Source organism: Typopeltis vanoorti, chromosome 23, assembly GCF_054136105.1.
Source record: "Typopeltis vanoorti isolate ZY-2024b chromosome 23, IOZ_Tvanoo_1.0, whole genome shotgun sequence".
NCBI classification, from domain to species: domain Eukaryota; kingdom Metazoa; phylum Arthropoda; class Arachnida; order Uropygi; family Thelyphonidae; genus Typopeltis; species Typopeltis vanoorti.
The window spans coordinates 10,435,897-10,457,063 of record NC_143571.1 but is presented as its reverse complement, the minus strand read 5'-3'; the positions used below and the strand labels follow the sequence as shown (position 1 = coordinate 10,457,063).

The following is a 21,167-nucleotide window of genomic DNA, read 5'->3' as shown; positions in this document are numbered from 1 at the left end:
TAAGAATACAGTTTGGTCGGCTAAATCCCAAATTGCCAACCCATTCAGTATCTAGGTAGATACCTAACAGGGTGCATCACAAGAAGGTGAGGATTTGACATTAGGTCAGAAGCCCTGGTCGGTTCTCCACATTCCTTTAAAGACTATGTGGAGGTCTCTTCTCAGTTATACAGCTTTGACCTTTAAGCACCCTATATACTTATTTCATGTAATTGAAAATTTGGGCAAATGTTAGGACAATTGTTTTTAGTTAGATACTGTGTTTGGTGGTACAACAAACAGTTTTGCTTGAGTCAATGCAGCATAGTTTCTGTGATAGGGAACATGTGTTTCATTAGGTAGTGCCATTTTTATCCCAGTTGTTTCTAATTGCACTATTTGTTGACAAATATATTACAGATGTTTTTCTTGCATCTGCAGTTGGGGAGGGTATGTTGTTCGCTACATAGAGACAGCTGCTTTCAGTCTTTAGACAGTATATGCAAAGGAGAAAAAATTTATCTATTCCTAACTGAAAATGAATCCTTCTATATTCTATAAGAAGAATGCATCTGATGAAAGCCAACAAACTAGAAACATATGTAAAAAATCCACCTGAACCACTGTCAAAAAGAAAAAAAAAACAACATGAAGTTCAAATTTTTGAAGATGTAGTGAATAATTCAGATGATGATCCGATTTCAATCAGGTATTGTATTTACATAGCAGTTTCTCATCTGACGAGGAAAATATTTCAGAATGCAAGGTTCTAAATTTTCACTTTCACATGAATGAAATCCAGTCAGTAACATGGCAGTACTGGTTCAGGAGTACAGTAGAGAAGATGAGCTATTTTTACATTTGATGCAGAAAATCCATCTGCATTATATTTTATTTCTAACTGATGGAATTTATGGTAAGAGAAACTAACAGATATGCAGATCAATGCTTATCTATAACTCAGGATTGTGAAACTCCAGGTTGACAAGTGAATTCCAAGAATTAAACTTATTAAGAACAAAATTATTTATGCATATATTATACTACTATGAAAAAAAAAAAAAAAAAAAAAAAAAAAAAAAACACTGATCATTAGTGAATAAAAGAGTTATCAGAAGATAAAGTGAAATATATTTTAAAAAAAGAAAGAAATACATATGACAGGCACAATAAATTGTACAAGATGATTTTTTTTCCTCCATGAACCACACCTATTCCTGTCACATTCACACAAATCACCTGATCAGCATTATCAGATTAGATAAGCTTCTTCCTATAGTTATTTACTGAGCTAGCAATGTATACAGTCGCTGTTCTTATTAGTTAGCGATTTATATTTCTCAACCAAATCCCTTTCCATCTATTCATAAGTTGTTGTTGTTGTTTTTTAATTAGTCTTATTTTTAAAAATATCTTATATATATAGCATTCAGGTATTTATACTGCCCTCACAAAAAACAGTGAGAATGGCATATTTAAATAAAGATTTAAATATGTGCCATTTATGAGTTTATCTATCTGAAGGATTCTGTGGTTGTTATTCATATAAATTTGCAGTATTATCACCATATGAAATACCACCCGTCTTGCATGTCAGCATATAAGATAGTTGAAATTAAAAAAAATTGTCGAAACATGAAGTGGTCTTATATTCCAGGTATAAAATCTGAACCACTGAACAGATAAAACAGCTTTAGTTCTTGAAAGTGGCAATTACACCTTTTAAAAAGTATGCTCTATATACATATAAAAATAAAATAACCAAGCAACCGCATTAATCTTTGAAGAAGCCAGGATATACAAAATTTTCTGCTTTTGTGGTATCTGTGAAGTCAAAAAAATCCATTTGAAAGAGCAGTTTAAGGATATTCAGCAAAGAACTTATAAATTAGATTTAGTCTTTCATGAAACAAAAAAGGGCATGAATTAGTAGTAGTCTGACTACAACAACGTCTCACACAGGAATTACATCCTAGTTGTTTCCTAAGTGGTCTTGAATTACTACTGTTTCATTTACTCATGAGGATGCACATGCCACAGTATGCAAGAAACTAGTACAAAAACCTAAATTCATGTATATGCTAATAACTTTAATTTAGTCATTAAAGAATGAGTTCATTATTTAAAAATATGACACTTCAAATACACCATGTTCATTAGTATTAACATCTATTTCAAACTCACCTTAAGTTTGGATACCCGTGTTTCTTGTTTAGATACTGCCTGACTGTTATTGACAGGAACAAAGCTTGGTCGAGGATGCTTGATAGCTGAAACTTCTGCTAAAATTTGTCCACTAAAGTCACCAGCTTGATACCTAATTAAAAATAAACAAAAACAAAAGAGTATAATTCATAAATTAATTTAAGCATCCATGTACAGAACTTCTGAAGGCATCATCATAATCAATAAATTCCTGTCCCTGTAAGTGGGTGTAACAAGATACTGTGACATAAAAAATTTACATTATCAGTAACTTCTTTTCAATAATTTTCCTCCACATTAGGTTGTTATCAATCAAGACTCTAATATTGTCAAATCTTATATTTTGATCTTTTAAAACACTTCTAACTACATCAATGCACTTAGATCTTGGTCTTCCTCTCAATCTTTTCTCAATTATCATGAGATCAACACCTGTTTTGCTACTTTTCCTCTCCCATTCTGTTTAGTGACAATGCCACCTTAAATGAGCCATGCTCACATATTCCTGAATACTAACAATGCTAAGGCCCTTTCTAATATCTTCATTTTTAATACTAGTCTGCCATGGATAACGTGCTCAGTCACCAGATTTTTCTCAGAAATTTCATATCTATGAACTCTGCTAGTCTTAAATAAGTGTTTTAGTCTAACCCAGTGTTTCTCAACCTTTTTTGGATCATGCCCCACCTCAACATTTCAAAGATTTTGATGCCCCACCTCAATGTCTCAAAGATTTTGATGCCCCCAACTCCCTCTAGCATAATAGTCAGCCAAATTCTGAAAAAGTATAATATAAATATGTACATGTACATTTTCTAATTGCCCCCCTCCCCCCAAAAAAATCTTCAAATTGCCCCACTTTGAGAAACACAGGTCTAACCGAATTCTCAGATCCATAAATGAAAACTGGTTTGGCCACTGTCTTGTATTCTGCTAGTTTAGTGTTTTGGCTAATTTCTCTCTTATTCTATATAACTTTATTCAACTTGCTCTCCACCACAGTAGTTTTGCTTATTCTGTTGTCTATGTCCATATTTTTCATGCTTATTTTGATAAGTATTTCCATATTTAATTTGTCATCTTCACTAAAAATTATACCTAAATAACAGAAAAATTTTGTTTGTTCTATAGGTGCCCCCCATTCAGAAATTTATTATTGTTTATCATACCATAACTTAAATGAATTCACTGCTACCACACACACAGTATCTGAATCCTTTCTTGTCCACTCACACATCCACTCCCATAACCATCATCTTCAGCTCTAACACAGCACTTCTCCCTGTCTCCCCAATTTCCCTGTCTGTCTGTCTTGTGCTCTCTCTCTGCATTCATTGCACTCACCACTCTTTAAATCCAATGTTATTCATCACATAAATGGATCCCATTGTGAAGGAAAGTAGCAGATATCAAATGCACTTGATATTTTCAGTGTTTTCCTACCTATTTTCGTAGTCTTTGTCTTTTTATTGTTGATTTTCATACAAAATTTGTTAAATCAAATATTCAATTTAGTTAAGGAATCAGAATCCTGAAGACTTGTAATGGATTTACTTAAGAGGATAATATTATCTGCATAAAGTAAAGAGCTGACATTAACACAATTTTGATATCAGGTCTAATGCCACTTTCCTTCACAATGGGATCCATTTAGATGATGAATAATAGTGGATTTAAAGAAAAAACCTTCAATTAAATTCAATATCACTAGGATAAAAAACATCAGAAACTGGATGAAAAAATAAATTCTGAAGATTCATAAAAGTTATTAAAAAAAAAGGCAATACAGAGATGTGAGCAAGTCAAAAACATGACTAGCATATTTGCCATATGCAATACACTGTTTCATATGGCCTTTAGATGACTGTTGGCACATAATTCATCTGATGTATGGCACAAATGATAGAATGAATTTCAAATGTTGCAAAAATGAGAACTTAAAGGCAAGGCATCATTTCATGAGGTTCCATGAAGTCATGGGAAATAAGACCTGAGTTATATTTGCATTTGTAAATGATGATGCTATGATGTTCACCTTCTTGAATTTTGTAAGTTCCCTGTCTGATCTGAGGTTATACACAGTAGAATATTTTCTTGGAAATTTTAAGACTGGTTTAAAGATTTTGATGATAACTTGTTATTGATGTATGTAAACATATTGTTGTGTTGTGTCCCCCTTTTACTTTCCTATAATTGTTAATTACTCTTACAAGTTTATTTTTTATCTTGTTTGTAAAACAAATTTCTTACTATACGTGATATCACCCAAATAAAAGGTGTCCAAGCTCTTGCTCCCCTTAGTGTCCTAAAACATTTATATTTTTTAGCTGCACCATTTTAGGACATTTAGTTTATGAAAGAAAATCAAAATAAGAAGCAAATTCTTAAATATGTTTAGGTGTGAAACAATTGTGCAGTCGTGCCTTGAACTCGCAACTTAATTGTTCTCCCCCCCCCACCCACCCACCCCCGGCTAGATTCATACATTATTACAAGTGGTGCATTGGATGGCAATTTCAGACAACTGAGTTTTCAATGAGCAAAAGTTTATTATACACATAAGCACAATGCAATACATTAAAATCGTTAAAACTTAATTCAATACTAAGCTGAAACAATACAAAGCAATACTAGCAAAACACAAACGATAGATTATAAAATTCTACGTGGGAAGGGTGATTATGCTGCCACAAAAGACTCCACACATATGATAAAAGGATATTGGCATGATAATACTAATTGGTATGAGTGGGCTTTTTGTAAACATCAAATAATATAACACTGCCTATCTTTTAATTGATTAACATATCTAAAAACAGGAATTTGTTATTCTGCTCTTTATTATAATATAGCTTTCTGCCATAGTTATATGGTGATCAGCATTCATTTTTGAAAAAGTATGAAAACAACTACTGCGTTATAGTAAAACTTAAGTTTCATATGAACCAAAATAATCACCTGACATTTGACCTTCATATCAAGGTATCATCTGGACTACACACACACACACACACACACACACACACACACACACACACACACACACACACACACACACACAAAGAACAAGCTACGTTCCAACCTACAAGTATGCTAATGTGACGCTTATTTGTTAGCGTGACTAACTAAGAGACAAATTAAGCTAGAGATTACTCACAGATAAATTAGAACAAAAACAGTATTGGTGGTGGGCAAATAAGAGCTGAAATGATTGTGTTAGTACTAAAGTGAGAGTTTACTAGAGAATTTGAGGAAGTTATGAGGGCTGGATATGTGGCATCCATATTCTTGGGATTTTTATACTGCCATGATTGTTTAGATTAGGATGGTTGATCAAAATTTCACAAGTTTCCTTAATTTTGCATTCATACCAGATTATGATGCAAAGAACAGAAACCTTTCCGATCAATATTTGGCATAGAGTTTAAATATTTGGTAAAGCAGGCTTCTCAGATCTATAGATCTGAGAAGCCTGCTTTACCAAAATTGTTAAATTTAATGTGCTGTTTGTGTTCTTTTTTTTTTTTTTATAGATTGGAATTGTGCATCCAGTTTTACCAATACAAGGTGAGTTACAGGTATGATGGATTCGGTATACCCCAGGGTGGGCTGGAGTCATTGAATATGTTTATTATTATTATTTATTTATTTTTAATACTTGGTTTAAAAGTAGCATAACTGTTATTAAGGTTATAATTGTGTAGAATTCTGTTTATTTTATCTGGTAACCATTTAAAGTATGGGATAGCTATGACTTAACTGTAATCTATATTTGCATTTCTAAGTTATGAATTTTATTAATGGTAATTTTGCTATAGCCACTGTTTATGAATAAATGAATTATTAATAATTTGTAATAATTCTTGCTTAAGAGCTTGCTCATTAGAACAAATTGTTATAGCTCTGTTTCTGAAAATGTTAATGACCAAGTGGCAGTGGTAAGAGTCGGTGTATATATTGGTGTGAATCTGTAGGCTTGTGGTAGGTGGTGAAGGATAGACTGCCTGAAGGTAGATTTGTGTTTAGTATATCCAGGAAAGGAAGTGAGTTCTGATTTCCAATTTCAATGGTAATTATATGTGTTCATGTTGTTTGTTCATGTGGCTGAGGAAGGTGTTTAAAGTTAGGCAGCCGTATGGTCAGATGAAAACATCAACAACATATCTAAGCCAAACTGTAAGTTTTAAAGTAAATGAAGCTAGATCAAAAGTTTCCAGATAAAAAGTTAGCAATGGGGGGGGGGGCATGGTGGTGAACCCGTGGCTATACCTTCTTTTTGTAGGTAAAAATAATTTTATCACTGATAAATACATCAAGTTTCCACTCATCAGACCTCCCAAAATATTAGGGTTGTCAAATCCTTAATTAATAGAGTACATATATTACATTTGCTCTTCTCCTTCATCCTAACAACAAAAGCTTCTCACTATCAAAACTTTAATGGAATTAAATGGTTACAACCTCTTATGAAATTTAAGGGATAACTGACTCCAATATTCCTATACTGAAGGATATTTTAGCAGAATGCAAGGCTTCCGCATCCATCTATTTCTGGCATCACCAAATCTTCAAGTAGAATCTTAAATAAGATAATGCCTATAGATTTGGAGAAACCTACATCTTTTCTTAAATTTCTATTTTCCTACCATCTACAAAATATAAACTTTCACCTCAGTCTCCAGCTGGTGTTTAGCAGATTCCTTGTGAATGTAATTTAACATACTTTGGACAGACAGGCTTCTGTAGTAAAAAAAATTAGCAAACAGTACTACACTGAATATGGTAAACTTCAAAACTAATCACGTACAACATAGTATACTTGGGGAATGAGGCTCTCCTTCTCCATAAAAGTAGTTATAAAAATGGACATCTCTTCAAAGAAAATTCTGTAGCTCTTTTACACCACTGGCTTAATTCGAAATGATTGCTCCACCCCCCCCCCCCCCCCAAAAAAAAAAAAGTTTAGGAGATTTTCATCCTATGTAATCGTAAATGATTTTTATGAGCAACACACTATTAAATGTCACTATCAATCCTGAAATAATGAAGTTAATAAGTGCATAATACAAGAAAGTTTAAGCCATTAAGTCAACTTTCTGTGAAACTGTTAAACAGAATGCTACTAGTGTAATCTGTCTAGAGCAGGCATTCCCAACCCTATGCCCACGGCCACCATGCGGTAATGACACACGATGAGTATTAAACGCATACAATGTAAAGTAGACGCACGTTCGAAGTTGTTCAGTATCTGTTGCTAGTTATATGCACATAATTTTAACGGTGTCTTGTACTTAAATTTTTGAAATATTTTGATTTTTAATCCTAAAATGAGTGAATCAAGTAAAAGACAATGAACCTATAATTTTAACACTGACCTATAATTTTAACGATAATTGTGTTTGTTGTGCAACAGTAGCGTTGCAATTCTGAAAAAACATAATGTTGAACATCACTTCCAGACAATGCATGCCACCTTTAATACGAATTATCCACTTAAATCTGAAATAAGAACAAAAAAAATAAATCAACTAAAACTGAACCTGTCTGCCCAACAGTCAGTTTTCACTAGACATGTGGTAACATCTAAAAATGCCACCATTGCTTCTTTAAAAATTTCTCACATTCTCACAAAGAAGAAAAAACCATTCCAAGATGGCGGGTTGTTAAAAGAAGCATTTTTGACTGGTGCCGATTGTTTATTTGAGGGATTTTCTAACAAACGTGAGATTATGTCAGCAATACAAAATTTACAATTGTCAAATAACACCGTCACAAGAAGAATACATATAATTTCAATGGACATACAAACTCACTTAAAAAGTGACTTGGAAATATGTAACTGGTTCTCTTTACAATTTGACGAGTCAACAGATGTATCAGACACAGCACAGTTAGCAGTTATGGTGAGAATGGTATTTAATAACTTCACTGTAAAAGAAGATCTACTGAAAATATTACCCATGAAAGGAGGAACAACAGGTGAATATATTTATAATACATTCAGAATATACGCCAAGTCGATAGATATGCCTTTGCACAAGCTGTCTGTGATAACTACTGATGGGGCACCAGCAATGGTTGGCAATATCAATGGATTTATTGCACTCTGCAAGAAAGATCATTCATTTCCAAACTTTATGTCCTACCACTGTATTATCCACCAGGAAGCTTTGTGCAGTAAAATAATACTGCCCTTTGGACATGTTATGAAAGTTGTTACAAAAATAATCAACTCTATTCAAGCAGCCCCTTTGCAGCACCGACTTTTCAAGGCTCTATTGCAAGCCATCGAAGATAAAGAACCTGATCTCATCCTGCATACCGAAGTACGTTGGCTCAGTAAAGGTTTACTTACTGATTTTTATAATCCTTAATTAATGATCCTTACAAGATTTTTAAGCTTAATTGAAGAAAAAAAATATCTTCATGTCTAAAATGAAAATTTTGATGAACTAAATGACTTTTGCCGGCTGTTGGATTTATGTTTTCTCACAGACATCATGGAAAAATTGAATTCTTTAAATTTGGAGTTGCAAGGAAAAGATAGACATGCCGCTAAAATGATAGGCTCTGTAAACTCATTTAAAGCAAAACTGGATTTGTGGATATCACATCTGCAGATGGGAACTCCCGTTCATTTCCCAAATATGACAAAAATGGTAGGCGTTAGCGAATTTAACTTGTCACCATTTGTTAAACATCTTCAAGCGCTTAAAGAACACTTTGAAAAGAGATTTCAGGAATTTACTATCATTGAGCCAATGATCTCCTTTTTTTATCAATCCTTTTACTTGCCAAGTAAATATAATGGAAATAGCTGCATGCATTGCAAAGCTTGTTCAAGTAATGCTGAAGAACTGGAGCTAGAAATTTTGGATCTTCAGAATGACATTATGCTAAAATCCCATATAACAGATGAAAACTTCTGGAATCAATCTAGTGGATAGAAAAAAGTTTCCATTCTTAAAAAGAGCAGTGTACAAGATAAAATCATTTTTAGGTTCCACATACCTTTGCGAATCATTGTTTTCAACTATGAATATCATAAAATCATAGTTCATTTCCCAAATATGACAAAAATGGTAGGCGTTAGCGAATTTAACTTGTCACCATTTGTTAAACATCTTCAAGCGCTTAAAGAACACTTTGAAAAGAGATTTCAGGAATTTACTATCATTGAGCCAATGATCTCCTTTTTTTATCAATCCTTTTACTTGCCAAGTAAATATAATGGAAATAGCTGCATGCATTGCAAAGCTTGTTCAAGTAATGCTGAAGAACTGGAGCTAGAAATTTTGGATCTTCAGAATGACATTATGCTAAAATCCCATATAACAGATGAAAACTTCTGGAATCAATCTAGTGGATAGAAAAAAGTTTCCATTCTTAAAAAGAGCAGCGTACAAGATAAAATCATTTTTAGGTTCCACATACCTTTGCGAATCATTGTTTTCAACTATGAATATCATAAAATCAAAATATAGATCATGACTCACTGATGCACATCTTGATGATTGTTTAAGAACTGAATATCCTCATATTCTCCTAATTATGAAGCACTGGCCAATGAAATGCAATGCCAAAGATCACACTAACTTACATATATATATTTAAATTTTTATATAATGTAAACTATTAAGTAATAAAATATTTGATTATAATGTAAACTTTGTATGTATTCATTTAACAAAAGAATTCAAAAAATTTGCTTGAAAAAATAGATGATGCCCGTCACCCTACTGGTATTTTAGAATGTGCTCTAGGAAACAAAAAGGTTGGGAACCCTAGGTCTAGAGCCTCAGTAGCTCAGTTGTTATAGACAAAGTCCTTTGGTCAGAAAGACCTGGGTTCGATTCCCATCAATGACGTGAATCGAACCTTTATCTGGTTTCTTTCGGCAAAATGTGAGTTAGCCAGTCTCAATACAGAGGTAGAGTTTTTTTTTTCACCCAGAAACTCAGGTGTTTCGTCCCCCAGAACAAGCAAACCAGCCCCATGAACATGCACATCTATAGACATGGGACACACCGGAAATAAGAAACCTCAACACTGTAAAAGGTAGTAGAGGAGGATTAAGAAAGAAAGTAATCTGTCTAAAGGACATTTAAGTTATAACAGGATTATAGGAAGAAATTTTCAAAACAATAATTCTCAGTCAAAACAGAAATCTTTCTCTAAAGTGACTAAAGAAGGCAGATTCCCTTGTCCCCTTTCTCTCCAAAGTCTGAAAAGTTTCTCAAATATAAAATGTTAGTATATCATATTTTTAACCTATGTGCTTCTTCCAATCCACACTCTGTATAGATATCAATTCCATAAATGAATCACTAAACATATAAAACATAAAACAATATCAATGGTTTATTAATTTAATAATACTTACCTTTTCTCAAATATTTCTATGGTTAAATGTAGCTGTTCTCGTTTTGTTTTTTCCCTTCGTTTGACCATTTCAAGAAGAGTGCTAAAACAGACAGACAGTCTGATTATAATATAAAATCAGGGCCAATTATTTGAGGTATGACTATTCTGCCAAACAAGCAATAAACAATTTAAAACATTGACTAGAATAGTTATTATTTCTTTTAATATATACATACATACATAAGCAACATAAAAACAAACCTTAAAAAAATCAAATCAATTTAATAATATACATCACTTCATAACACATTACTGAAATTTTATCAAAACAGCATTGTTCAAGAATCAATGCTCAACAGCTAATATTGAGTTAGCTATGATCAAAAAGGGTAAACAAAAAACATTAACCAGATTTTTTCTCTTTATAATTTAAAGTGATTAAATAACAAAAAATCAGGCTTTTTTTTTAGAATACACAATCAACAAAAACAGAAAATAATTTTTTATGAGACTGAAAAATTATTGTATTACTAAAGTGGATATTCATTAAAGAATGTTTTATTCATACTGAATATGAACATTAGCCACTGTAATATATGGATAACAGAATGAGAAAATTAGAAAATGATAATCCAAACTCAAAGTAGAATTGAGCATTCAATGCCTTTATGCAAAATACTGAAATAACATTTTCTTTAATACTGCTATATTACATTCCATATCCCTACATTCAAACATAAAACAGGCTAGGAAAGAAACTGATAGCATTAAAATAACCATATGTAACATTTATTGCGGTTGCACTATATGCAACTTTAAATGGCTTATATGGATTAGTGACTTCAAATTTTAAATAGCTTACAAGAACCAAAATTATTATTTTTTTTTAATTTTAAGGATATGCTTCTATACCATATTTTGCTGTCACAAACATCTTGTTGATATACACAGTAAGCTACACAAATTCAGTCTATAAATTAACCAGCAACAAAAGACATAACTTTCAACAATTTTCTGGTTCATTCCTTAAAGTACAAGGATTGCTGACACAAAGCATTTCATGTTTGCAGCTGCTTCAAAAACTGATGATTGTTATCTATTGATTATTTTTTTAATATGATTTGTTTTGAAAAAAATTCTGTCTGTATTTGAAATTTAAAAAGGAACCTGTCAAGGGAAATTAATAATATATACATGGTTAGTGTAAATTATTACATTCCTCGGTATATGCATAGAAGAAAAATAAAGTCTGTTCTTTGACACTTTAAAAGTAACAAATCTCTGTTGCAATCACCATGTAATCACCTTTTATTAATGGCTTCATGTAAGGGCTCAAGTGGCACAATGACATTGATTCAAACTCATTGTTTTTTTCCCAGAGGATATGTAGAAATTCTAGGCTCTCCACTCCCATACATACAGTGACTTTTCAGAGTTTTATCTGACAGGAAATCATGGAATCTTAATTGTGTTAGAATGTCACAGTATCCCATTCCAGATATTCATCAGACTACACACACACACACACACACACACACACACACACACACACACACACACACACACACACACACACACACTGGGGGGGGCTCTTAGCTGTCTTATCTCTCACTCAAATTCCCAGACAAGATGAGATTTCTCTTCTGAGATGTACTCTGATATCAAGCCTCTCCTAGCATAAACACATCACAACCATTGCATCCTCAGCTTCCAAAAAACTAGGTTTTCTCTTTCGCTCAAGCTGCTACTTCACTTCTAAACAGCTGTTAGCACTATACAAGTCGCAAATCTGCCCAGCTCTCGAATACTGCTCTCACATCTGGAGTGGGGCTCCAAAAAGCTCCCTCAAAATGCTTGACTCAATATAGAGGAGAGCAATTAGACTAATAAATGACCCATCCCTCACCAACTCGCTCCCCCCACTTTCACATAGATGCTTTTCTATAAATACTTTCACGGGAAAGGTTAATCTGAAACAGCATCAATAATTCCCCTACCCTGTACCAAGCCCATTGGAACATGTACAGCTGCCGCCCAACATCCTTTTACAGTACACCTCGAAACCCACAGAACAAGTTTCTTCTCCTCCTCATTCATCCCTGCTACTGCAGTACTGTGGAACAGTCTTTCCCTGATGTATTTCCCAAGGAATACAATATACAGGCATTCAAATCAAATGTAAACAAGTTTCTCCTTTCACAACCCATCACCCATATATGGTACTAACGTACTATAGGTTGACCAGCCAACCTCCTGTATATGGGCCCAACATAAAAATAAAAAATAAATAAAAAAAAAGCTGGAGAGTAACATGTTCATGCAGAAAATAATAGATAAATAAATAAACAGAAAATAAAATTACTTATATACGTATACATATAAATTGCAACTGGTATGGATAGTGGCCAATAAAAAATTAAAATTGCTTAGAGTCCTAAAGTCAGAGTTTGCTGGAAACTAAGTGGGCTGAATGTGTGCCATCCAAATTCTTGAGATTTTTAAGACCCAATTATTATTAAGATTAGGGTGGTTAATCAATATTTCACAGGCTTCTTTAAATTTCCATTCATACCAAGTTTTTGTATGATGCAAAGAACAAGTACTTTTCCAATCATTTCGATGTAGGGTGTTAGAGCGTAATCTGAGAGGCCTGCTTCACCAAAATTGTTATATTTAATGTATTATTTGTGTTCTTTTTAATGGATAGGGGTTGTACGTCTAGTTTCCCAATATAAGGTAAGTTACAGGTGCAACAGATGCAATAAACTCCAGGATGTGCCAATGGGGGAAGAGATCAGAGGTGTTGAATATGTTTTTTAATTTAAAGGTGATTTAAAAGTGGCATTAAGATTATAATGATGTAGGAGATCTGTAACATCAGGCAGAAATTTGTTCTGTAGAAGAAGAATTGTGTCATTGATTGGGACATTTGTGAAAAGGGCATTAAACTAAAGTTTTACTCTAACAAGGTAGAGTTGTATCCAAAATTTTTGCAATGTATTTTCTGATCACCATGTAAGCATGAAAGAAAGGATATATATATATATATATATATATATACAGCAATCCCTCGATTAGTGTGCCTAATGCGTTCTTGAAAACAGGCGCATTAATCGAAAATGCACTAATCGAATATAATAACGCTATGGGGAAAAAGTATAATTCGTTCCTCAAATTTCTTTTTTGGACCTTAATTTTTTTATAAAAGAATTAAGGTATGTCTCAGGCCTAGTTAAAGAAAAACCATGAAGCTGAAAGATAATAAAACATATTCAGAATATAAATTTTATTATTCTCCTTCTTAACAAAGAATTGAGCTAACTAGTTTAGCAGGCATTCTCTTTCTTTTTTTCATACAATTGATGGTATGGCCCAATTGCCTCTTCTACTCTTCTGCAAATTTTACTGCTTCTCTCTTCATCAGGGTCCCTTTAAGCATTTCTGCTTAAAAACTTTGATTGTACGAAAAATATTTTCAAATTGTTTCTGCGAAATCTCTTTTGGCTGACTATCAGTGGTTAAATTTTCTTCATATTCTTTGGGATCTTCCCGCTGTGCATCTAAATTTAGCAAGTCAGAATCACTCAATTCTTCAGAATGAGATTTAATTAACTCTTGGATATCATTTGAAAGGGAGAAAGAAATGAAGGACGTACGAATTGGTCGCCAAAACCAGAAAACACGTATTTTATAGATAAAATTTCCCAACTGTTATACAAGCAAAATGATTACCACTTTAAAAACTACAATGATCATAAAAGAGAAGTTAATTTTCCGATGTGTAATAATAAACAACTCATCCCAGAAGATGGATTGATTACCCTATTATCGGAATGGATTCTCCTTTTTGTGACATGCGCAGAAGTGTCGAAGGGTCTCGAATCTGTGGGCATACTATAGCAGATGACATAAATTTTGGCAGTAAAATTTTGGAACATAGTATACATAGTGCACATGGAAGTAGTGTAGTATGCCATTAAAAATAACTTTGTAAAATGTTTTAAATCGGTAACTATATTATTTCATTCTGATGAGTGATTTTTTTAAAATAGTTAGCCATAAAAATGTATAGATAGAAAATATGTAAAATCTGTAACATTTATTTTTAAGATGTATATAGGCGTACTAATCGAATTTTAGAGAGGAGCACTAATAGAATTTGTGTATTGAAAAAAAATGATGTACTAATCAGGACACATTAATCGCGGGATTATTGTATATAGCTGTATAAATGACAAACCAAAGACAACTTGTTTAGTGAAATGCGCATCCCTTATTCAATAACTGGTTCTCCAAAAGTCATCGACTTTAGTTAAAATTAAACTATCAAGTTCATGCTAGAATTCAAAAATACAAATTCTCTTCTATTTTTTTTATTAACAAGCACTTTAAATTCTTGTTCTTATCATATCTTAAGAGTTTACTTCTGTGAAGAGCAAAACTTTTACAAACTAGACTAAAAGACAACAAAAACATTAAACTTAATTTTGAATAAAAAAATAAAAAAGTAAAGTTGTAAAATATATATATATTTACACAATACATATATTAATAAAAATCTCAGAACAGACACAGCTAGTATGAAAGCGGAATGGGAGAAGCAGTTTTGGTGGGGTCTGAAGTTGGGATGTAAAAGAATGTTATTATTGTAAAATAACTGGAATATTAATTAAAAGAAACTTTAATAAATATCTCCTATATTTGCTTTTTGTAGTGCCTGCGTGCACGTGTCATAGTTGTATGTTCCCATGAAGATGGCAATGTAACATTGCCGAAATATAGGAAGTAGTCATTAAAGTTTCTTTTAATTAATATTCCAGTTTACGTTGTAAATTCCTTAAATAATTTAACAGTCAGGTGTTACCAATGTATAAGCCTATCTACAAGAATTATAATTATCCACGGAGATTCTATCTCACGCAAGGCCTGCCAATACGGCAAACTAAAGCTAAGATAGTGAGACAACTAAATCGTTTGACCTTCTTAAAACACTGCAGGGATAATGAGGTAATCTCAAATAGTGTAATATTAAAGAACCATTTCTCTTCACAGAAGGCTCTCCGCATTTATAACTGACCTAGCTTTGCACTACTATAAAAACAAATTACCACTGTGTATGTTCTCCTGGCCAACGTAAACAAAGCTATTCAGGTGCTAGAGGAGGGGATTTTCCAACACACTCAACCACAACCTTTGGACGATTCTCTACGGCATCTCATGCACTTTGGCAGCAAAAGATTTGAAAAGATACAAAGTCGGCACATCAAAAAAAATTTTAAAACTTGGAAAAGGACTCTATCTCCAAACATCAACAACCACTCAACACCTTTCTTCCATTCAATCAACCTTTCTTCCATTACTTTGAAGCCTGAGGCACTCAACGCACTGGCAAGTGGCCACAATTTCACCATAACTCCTAAGAAAATACTGGCCGAGGAAATAATGATTCAGATAGAACATCATATTTGCAACCTTCCAAACCATATCGCCAACAGCCGGTGTTCTCACCAAAGCAACACCACCAAAAACCAACCTATCCAAAGGAGAATATAAAGCTCTACAACAAATGAAGAAAAACAAAGAAACAGTAATCACCAAAGTGAATAAGGGAAATGCCACTGTGGTTCTCAACCAAACCGACTACACAGGTAAAGTTAATGCTTTATTGTTAGATCGGGTTACCTACCTCCCTACTGAGTATAATCCCACCAGCTCCCAAATTAGAACACTCCAAAGGCTCCTTAAGAAGGTCACTTCTTGGCCTGTGGAAGTTATCAACAAACTAAAACCTTTTAACTCTAGACCCCCCCCCGAATATATGGACTTCCAAAAATACATAAACAAAATGTGCCATTATGTCCCATACTGGATGGCATTGATTCCCCCACATACAAATTAGCCAAACATTTAGCCAAAGTGCTCACACACTATAACACACAAAAAACTCAGCCCATTTTAAAGCCAGTATAGAAACCTCTCACTCCAACATACTGACAAAATGGTCAGTTTTGACGTCTCCTCCATATTCACAATGTCCCACTCAAGGAAACTTTAGAACTCATCCAAGCCAAATTTCCTCCCGATATCTCAGCCCTATTTCAGTTCACAATGAACTCAGGCTATTTCGTTTGACAAGGAAAATTCTACAAACAGATAGAGGGGACAGCCATGGGTTCACCACTCTCCCTGCCTCTGGCCAACTTCTTTATGGAGACTTTTGAAGAGAAAGCCTTAAACTCAGACCCACAAAAACCCACTGTTTGGCTTCGCTACATTGATGATGGGTTCGCTATTTGGCCACATGGCTCAGATACACTCCACTCCTTCTTAACACGCTTAAACAACCAACGCTCCCAGAATCCAGTTCACCTTGGAAAAAGAGGAAAACAACAGCCTCCCTTTCCTAGACACCCTAATCACTCACCATCCTGATGGATTCTTCCTTGGCTTTCTCTGTTTACAGAAAACCTACCCATACAGGCAGATACATTCACCAGCAACCTCTCCCCCCCCCCCCCTCACAACAATATGGGGTTATAAAAACACTATATAACAGGGCAAGATTAATCTGTTCAGATGACAATGCCCTAACCACTAAACTAAACCACATCCCTAACACTTTCTTAGCCAATGGCTACAACCCCCAAAAAAATCAAAAAAATATCAAAACCAGTTAATCCCCCCCCCCCCCATAACAAAGATTACACTAAATCCATCACTCCCTATATCCAGGGCACCTCTGAAAAGTTAACCAAAATCGTAAAAAAAATATGACCTGACTTCTTGTTACAAACCGTATAAGAAATTGGCATCCCTTATCCACTCCACCAAAGACCAGCGGCACTTCCCCTAGACCTACCTGGGGTATACCAGGTCCCTTGCAGCTGTAAACTGTCCTACTTTGGCCAAACAGGCAGGACAGCATGCTTTCAGAACACAAAGACTACATCCGATTTCACTAATACAGCCACTCTGGGCTTGCATTATATCTGGATACGCACCACAGAATACGTTGGAAGAAAGCCACGTTAATACACTGCAGCAAATTTAAATATGAAAGACTGTTAATCAGCCTTAGCTCTAAAAAAACTTTCCAAACCTCAACAAATTTGGGTGCATGAGACTGCCCAAATTTGGGAAGCTTGCATCTTGAGAACTTCAGCCCCAACAGCCAAGACAACCCAATATAATCCGCTAGGGAGCACCTTTAGGACTCTAGGAACAACAGTAGTTTTCTCTCTTCTGCCTCATTTGCTTTTTGTAGTGCCTGTGTGCTGTGTCATAGTTGTATGATGCATGCACGTGTCATAGTTGTATGATACGTGCATGCATGCCAAAATATAGGAGGTATTTATTAAAGTTTCTTTTAATTAATATTCCAGTCGACGCTGTAAATTCCTTAAATAATTTAACAGTTAAAAAAATGTTAGTGGTGTTAAATTTTGAATGAAAGAGAAATTATTCCATAATTATTTCATTCAGATTTAACAAGTCACAACATTCCCAGAGCTAATAATTGTGCATCAGAGAACAGAAAACTAAATGTAAATTATCGATAATGTTTATAACTTAAGTAATTTTTCTCTATCCTTTATACTCTTACTGGTCATTGTTGGATTTGCCAGAAGTTGGAAATATGTGAACCTTGTGTTAATGTATAGTATCTGAGTTATATCGCATGTAAGATAATCGGATTAAGCATTGAAGGCCTGAGGCGAACACGTGCGCCAGAGTCGAGTTACACGTGGAAGATTCCAGCAAAGCATGCTAGGTGAAGTGGTCGCACTGGTACTGGAGGAGTTAGGTGCCGAGTGCAAGAAAGGAGGAGAAATCTTGATGTAGTAAAGTGAAGAAGCACACCTCGGATATATAGAGCTTGGTGGTGCCAGCTCAGGGCTTTTTTCTCTTTGTTCTATGGATGTGAGTTCTGGATTTCCAAAGGAAGGTTGCAAGAGCACGCGGACATGTCGTTGGGTGGCCCACCGGTCAAGTAGTAGTTCAGTGAGCACATATCTTGGCCCTGCAGAAGGCACAGCGCAGACCGACAAGTCATGCAGAACCACTTGGTCCGATAGCGGCAAGCTATCGGACCAAGTGGTCCGATAGCGGCAAGCTAGAATAACTTACTTCGAAGGAGGCAAATCGTGTCCAAGCCCATCAGTTGATTCTTTCAGATGATGCAAAGCAGAAGCATGCTCAATGAGACAAAAGCACTCCAGAGACAAATGAGGAGAAAACCAAGTATTTCCACGGTCCCTGGTAATGTAAAATTTTGTTTTATTATATATTTGTACTGAGAGGGGGGATAATCTGTGTTTGTGCAAGGAACTTTCTAGTTAGTCATGTTTCATTAAATGAAAGAACTCTAGGGCTTAAACAAGAAGAAAAAGGGGAACCGTATGTTCTAAGAAAAAGGATTGTGTAGGAATATGTTAATGCTATATGGTGTACTCAGTCTGTCAATTCATTAGCCTCTAGAAATGGTGATTACTGAATGAATGTTTAGCTACTAGTTGGAGCTCTAATCTAGTTTCAATTGAGATTTTGAGGCATGTTATAAAATGTTAAGAGAGAGAGAGTTTGTATCATTTAATTAATTGAACTCAATCTGAAGGATAGTTGTGATTCGAAGCTAGCAACTGTTATCTGTAAAATATTTGATTTGATGAATAAATGTCTTTCTTTTTATTTAATCTAACGAATTGCTGATTTTGATCTCTTTGCACCGCTCATAAAGTCAGAACCAAAGCGGGAGTTAAGACATAAGGATAGCTACGACTGTAATGAAATATAGATGTTGTAAGATTTAAGTACTTAATGAACTTATCAAGGAATTAGATAATAGTGTACAATTCTGAGTGTTAATTCTCTGATTATTGAGTTATTCTCTTGTCTAGAATTTAGGATGGCGCAGCATAATATAAATTTTTCCTAAATCCGAAAAGGGATTAGCGCCAGAAATGAAACAAAGGAATTGGCACTACCAAAGGGCAATCCCTTTGTCTTCCATACTTTGCACACTCTTCATTAAATTAATTGGTGGCCTAGAGTTGAAAGTGCGACTGCATACGAATACTAACGTTAATAATAAACAAGTAGAAATTTAGAACAAACAAGAGTAAAAAGATATTACAGTGGCTGCTGCTCATGTTTTAACTTTGTGGAGAGCAGAGTAATGATGGAAGGTCAGTTCAGGTATTCTTACATAAGGCTTTGAAATAAAACATTATAACACAAAGTAAAAATAAATACATATCAAATATAAATAAATAAAAGTAAATGAATGTACAAATCAAATAAATGTATTTTAAGTGCAGAAGAAAAAAAAAAAAAAGCTAAAGCTAATGCATAAGGATTTTCAAATGATACAAAAGAATGGGACTGGGAATTTTGTTGGTTGATTTGCTGAGTAATTAGTGTACCCTCTCTCCAACCAACAGGACGCAGGTTCAAATCCTGAATGTCAGTGATTGTCTTTAAATGGGAGATAAATTTCATCACCAAGTGTGTCTACTTAATGAGGGCATGGAGTGACTTGAAAATAGTCCATGTTAGGCCTCTACAACAGGATTTTCAGATTATGTAAAAAAATAAAAAATATATAACATTAATAGAAAAAAATTCTTAGCATGCCAAAAGTACTAATTAGTATAATAAGCTTACAACTTTTTTTGGGGTGAAAGACTTTTTTTCCCCCCTTTATTTGACTGAGGATAAAAATCAAAATGCAGAATTAAACTCTAAATACAATAAGAGTCTGACAACCCACAGGATGGAAAACCGAAAATAGAAAATTGAGAAATTTGAACTTTTTGGTGTCGAGGCTAGCTGGTGAACGGACGTGCTATCGGAGAGCTCCTGAGAGATTTGTGATTTTTGTTGATTTATTGATGTTTTGGATTCAATGTAATGGACTTAAGTGTGTAATTTTGGTATAATATTGCAGCTTTATTAGCGTGGTTAGTGTACTAAAGTGTTTTATAACATAATCTATGTCGGGAAGTCGTGCAAGCGCCAGATAAGATAAGTATCATTTTCAGTTATCGATACAAATTACTTAATATTGTGTAGTTTTGTTTTGTTTGCCTTGCGTATTTTAGTGCGTCTGTTTTTGGTGTGTTATAATGTATAATTTGACAAAACACGTTGCAAATAAGTATGGTACCTGTGCGAAGGAAAATAGCGGCCAGTAATGATGGTTCACCATCCTTATCAAAGAACGGTAGTATAAAAGAAATGAGTCAGTGTACTAGCTGTGAAATGTACGCTTTGCGGAGTGCGGTCGGAGTATGGTTAGATGATAATAAAGGATTGAATGTGTGTAGAAAATGTAGGGAGAATGAGGAATTGAAGTGTATTTCGGATCGTGAGTGTGATATTTTTGTCAACCTTCAGAATGAAGGAAATAGGGATATGACAAGAAACGGCAAGGTTGTACATGAAAATTGTGAGAGTGTGAATGTAGAAAGTGTGAATGATAGTATAAATGGTTTCTCAGAGAATAAAAAAGATGAGATAGATGCATTGAGTGAGATCGCGTTGTTGAATAGTGCAATAGAAAGAGCAAAACAGCAGCTAGAGTGCATGAACAAAGTGGACTGAATGAACCAACCAATAAT

At 34.2% G+C, this 21,167-nt stretch overlaps 1 protein-coding gene across 4 annotated transcripts in view; it reads right to left on the bottom strand.

Annotated features, from left to right (window-relative positions):
* E(Pc) (Enhancer of Polycomb) overlaps nucleotides 1-21,167 on the bottom strand; it is a 371,838-nt gene that overhangs the window by 123,248 nt on the left and 227,423 nt on the right. For all 4 annotated transcript variants that reach the window (XR_016550343.1, XM_090413189.1, XM_090413191.1 and 1 more), the window contains 2 exons: nucleotides 10,568-10,648; nucleotides 2,164-2,296 (listed from right to left, as the gene is read on the bottom strand). Coding sequence is in view for 3 of the 4 variants with exons in the window: in XM_090413189.1 (XP_090269315.1) it covers nucleotides 2,164-2,296; nucleotides 10,568-10,648 (214 nt within the window). In the remaining variant the exon portion in view is untranslated. The remainder of the gene's footprint in view (nucleotides 1-2,163; nucleotides 2,297-10,567; nucleotides 10,649-21,167) is intronic.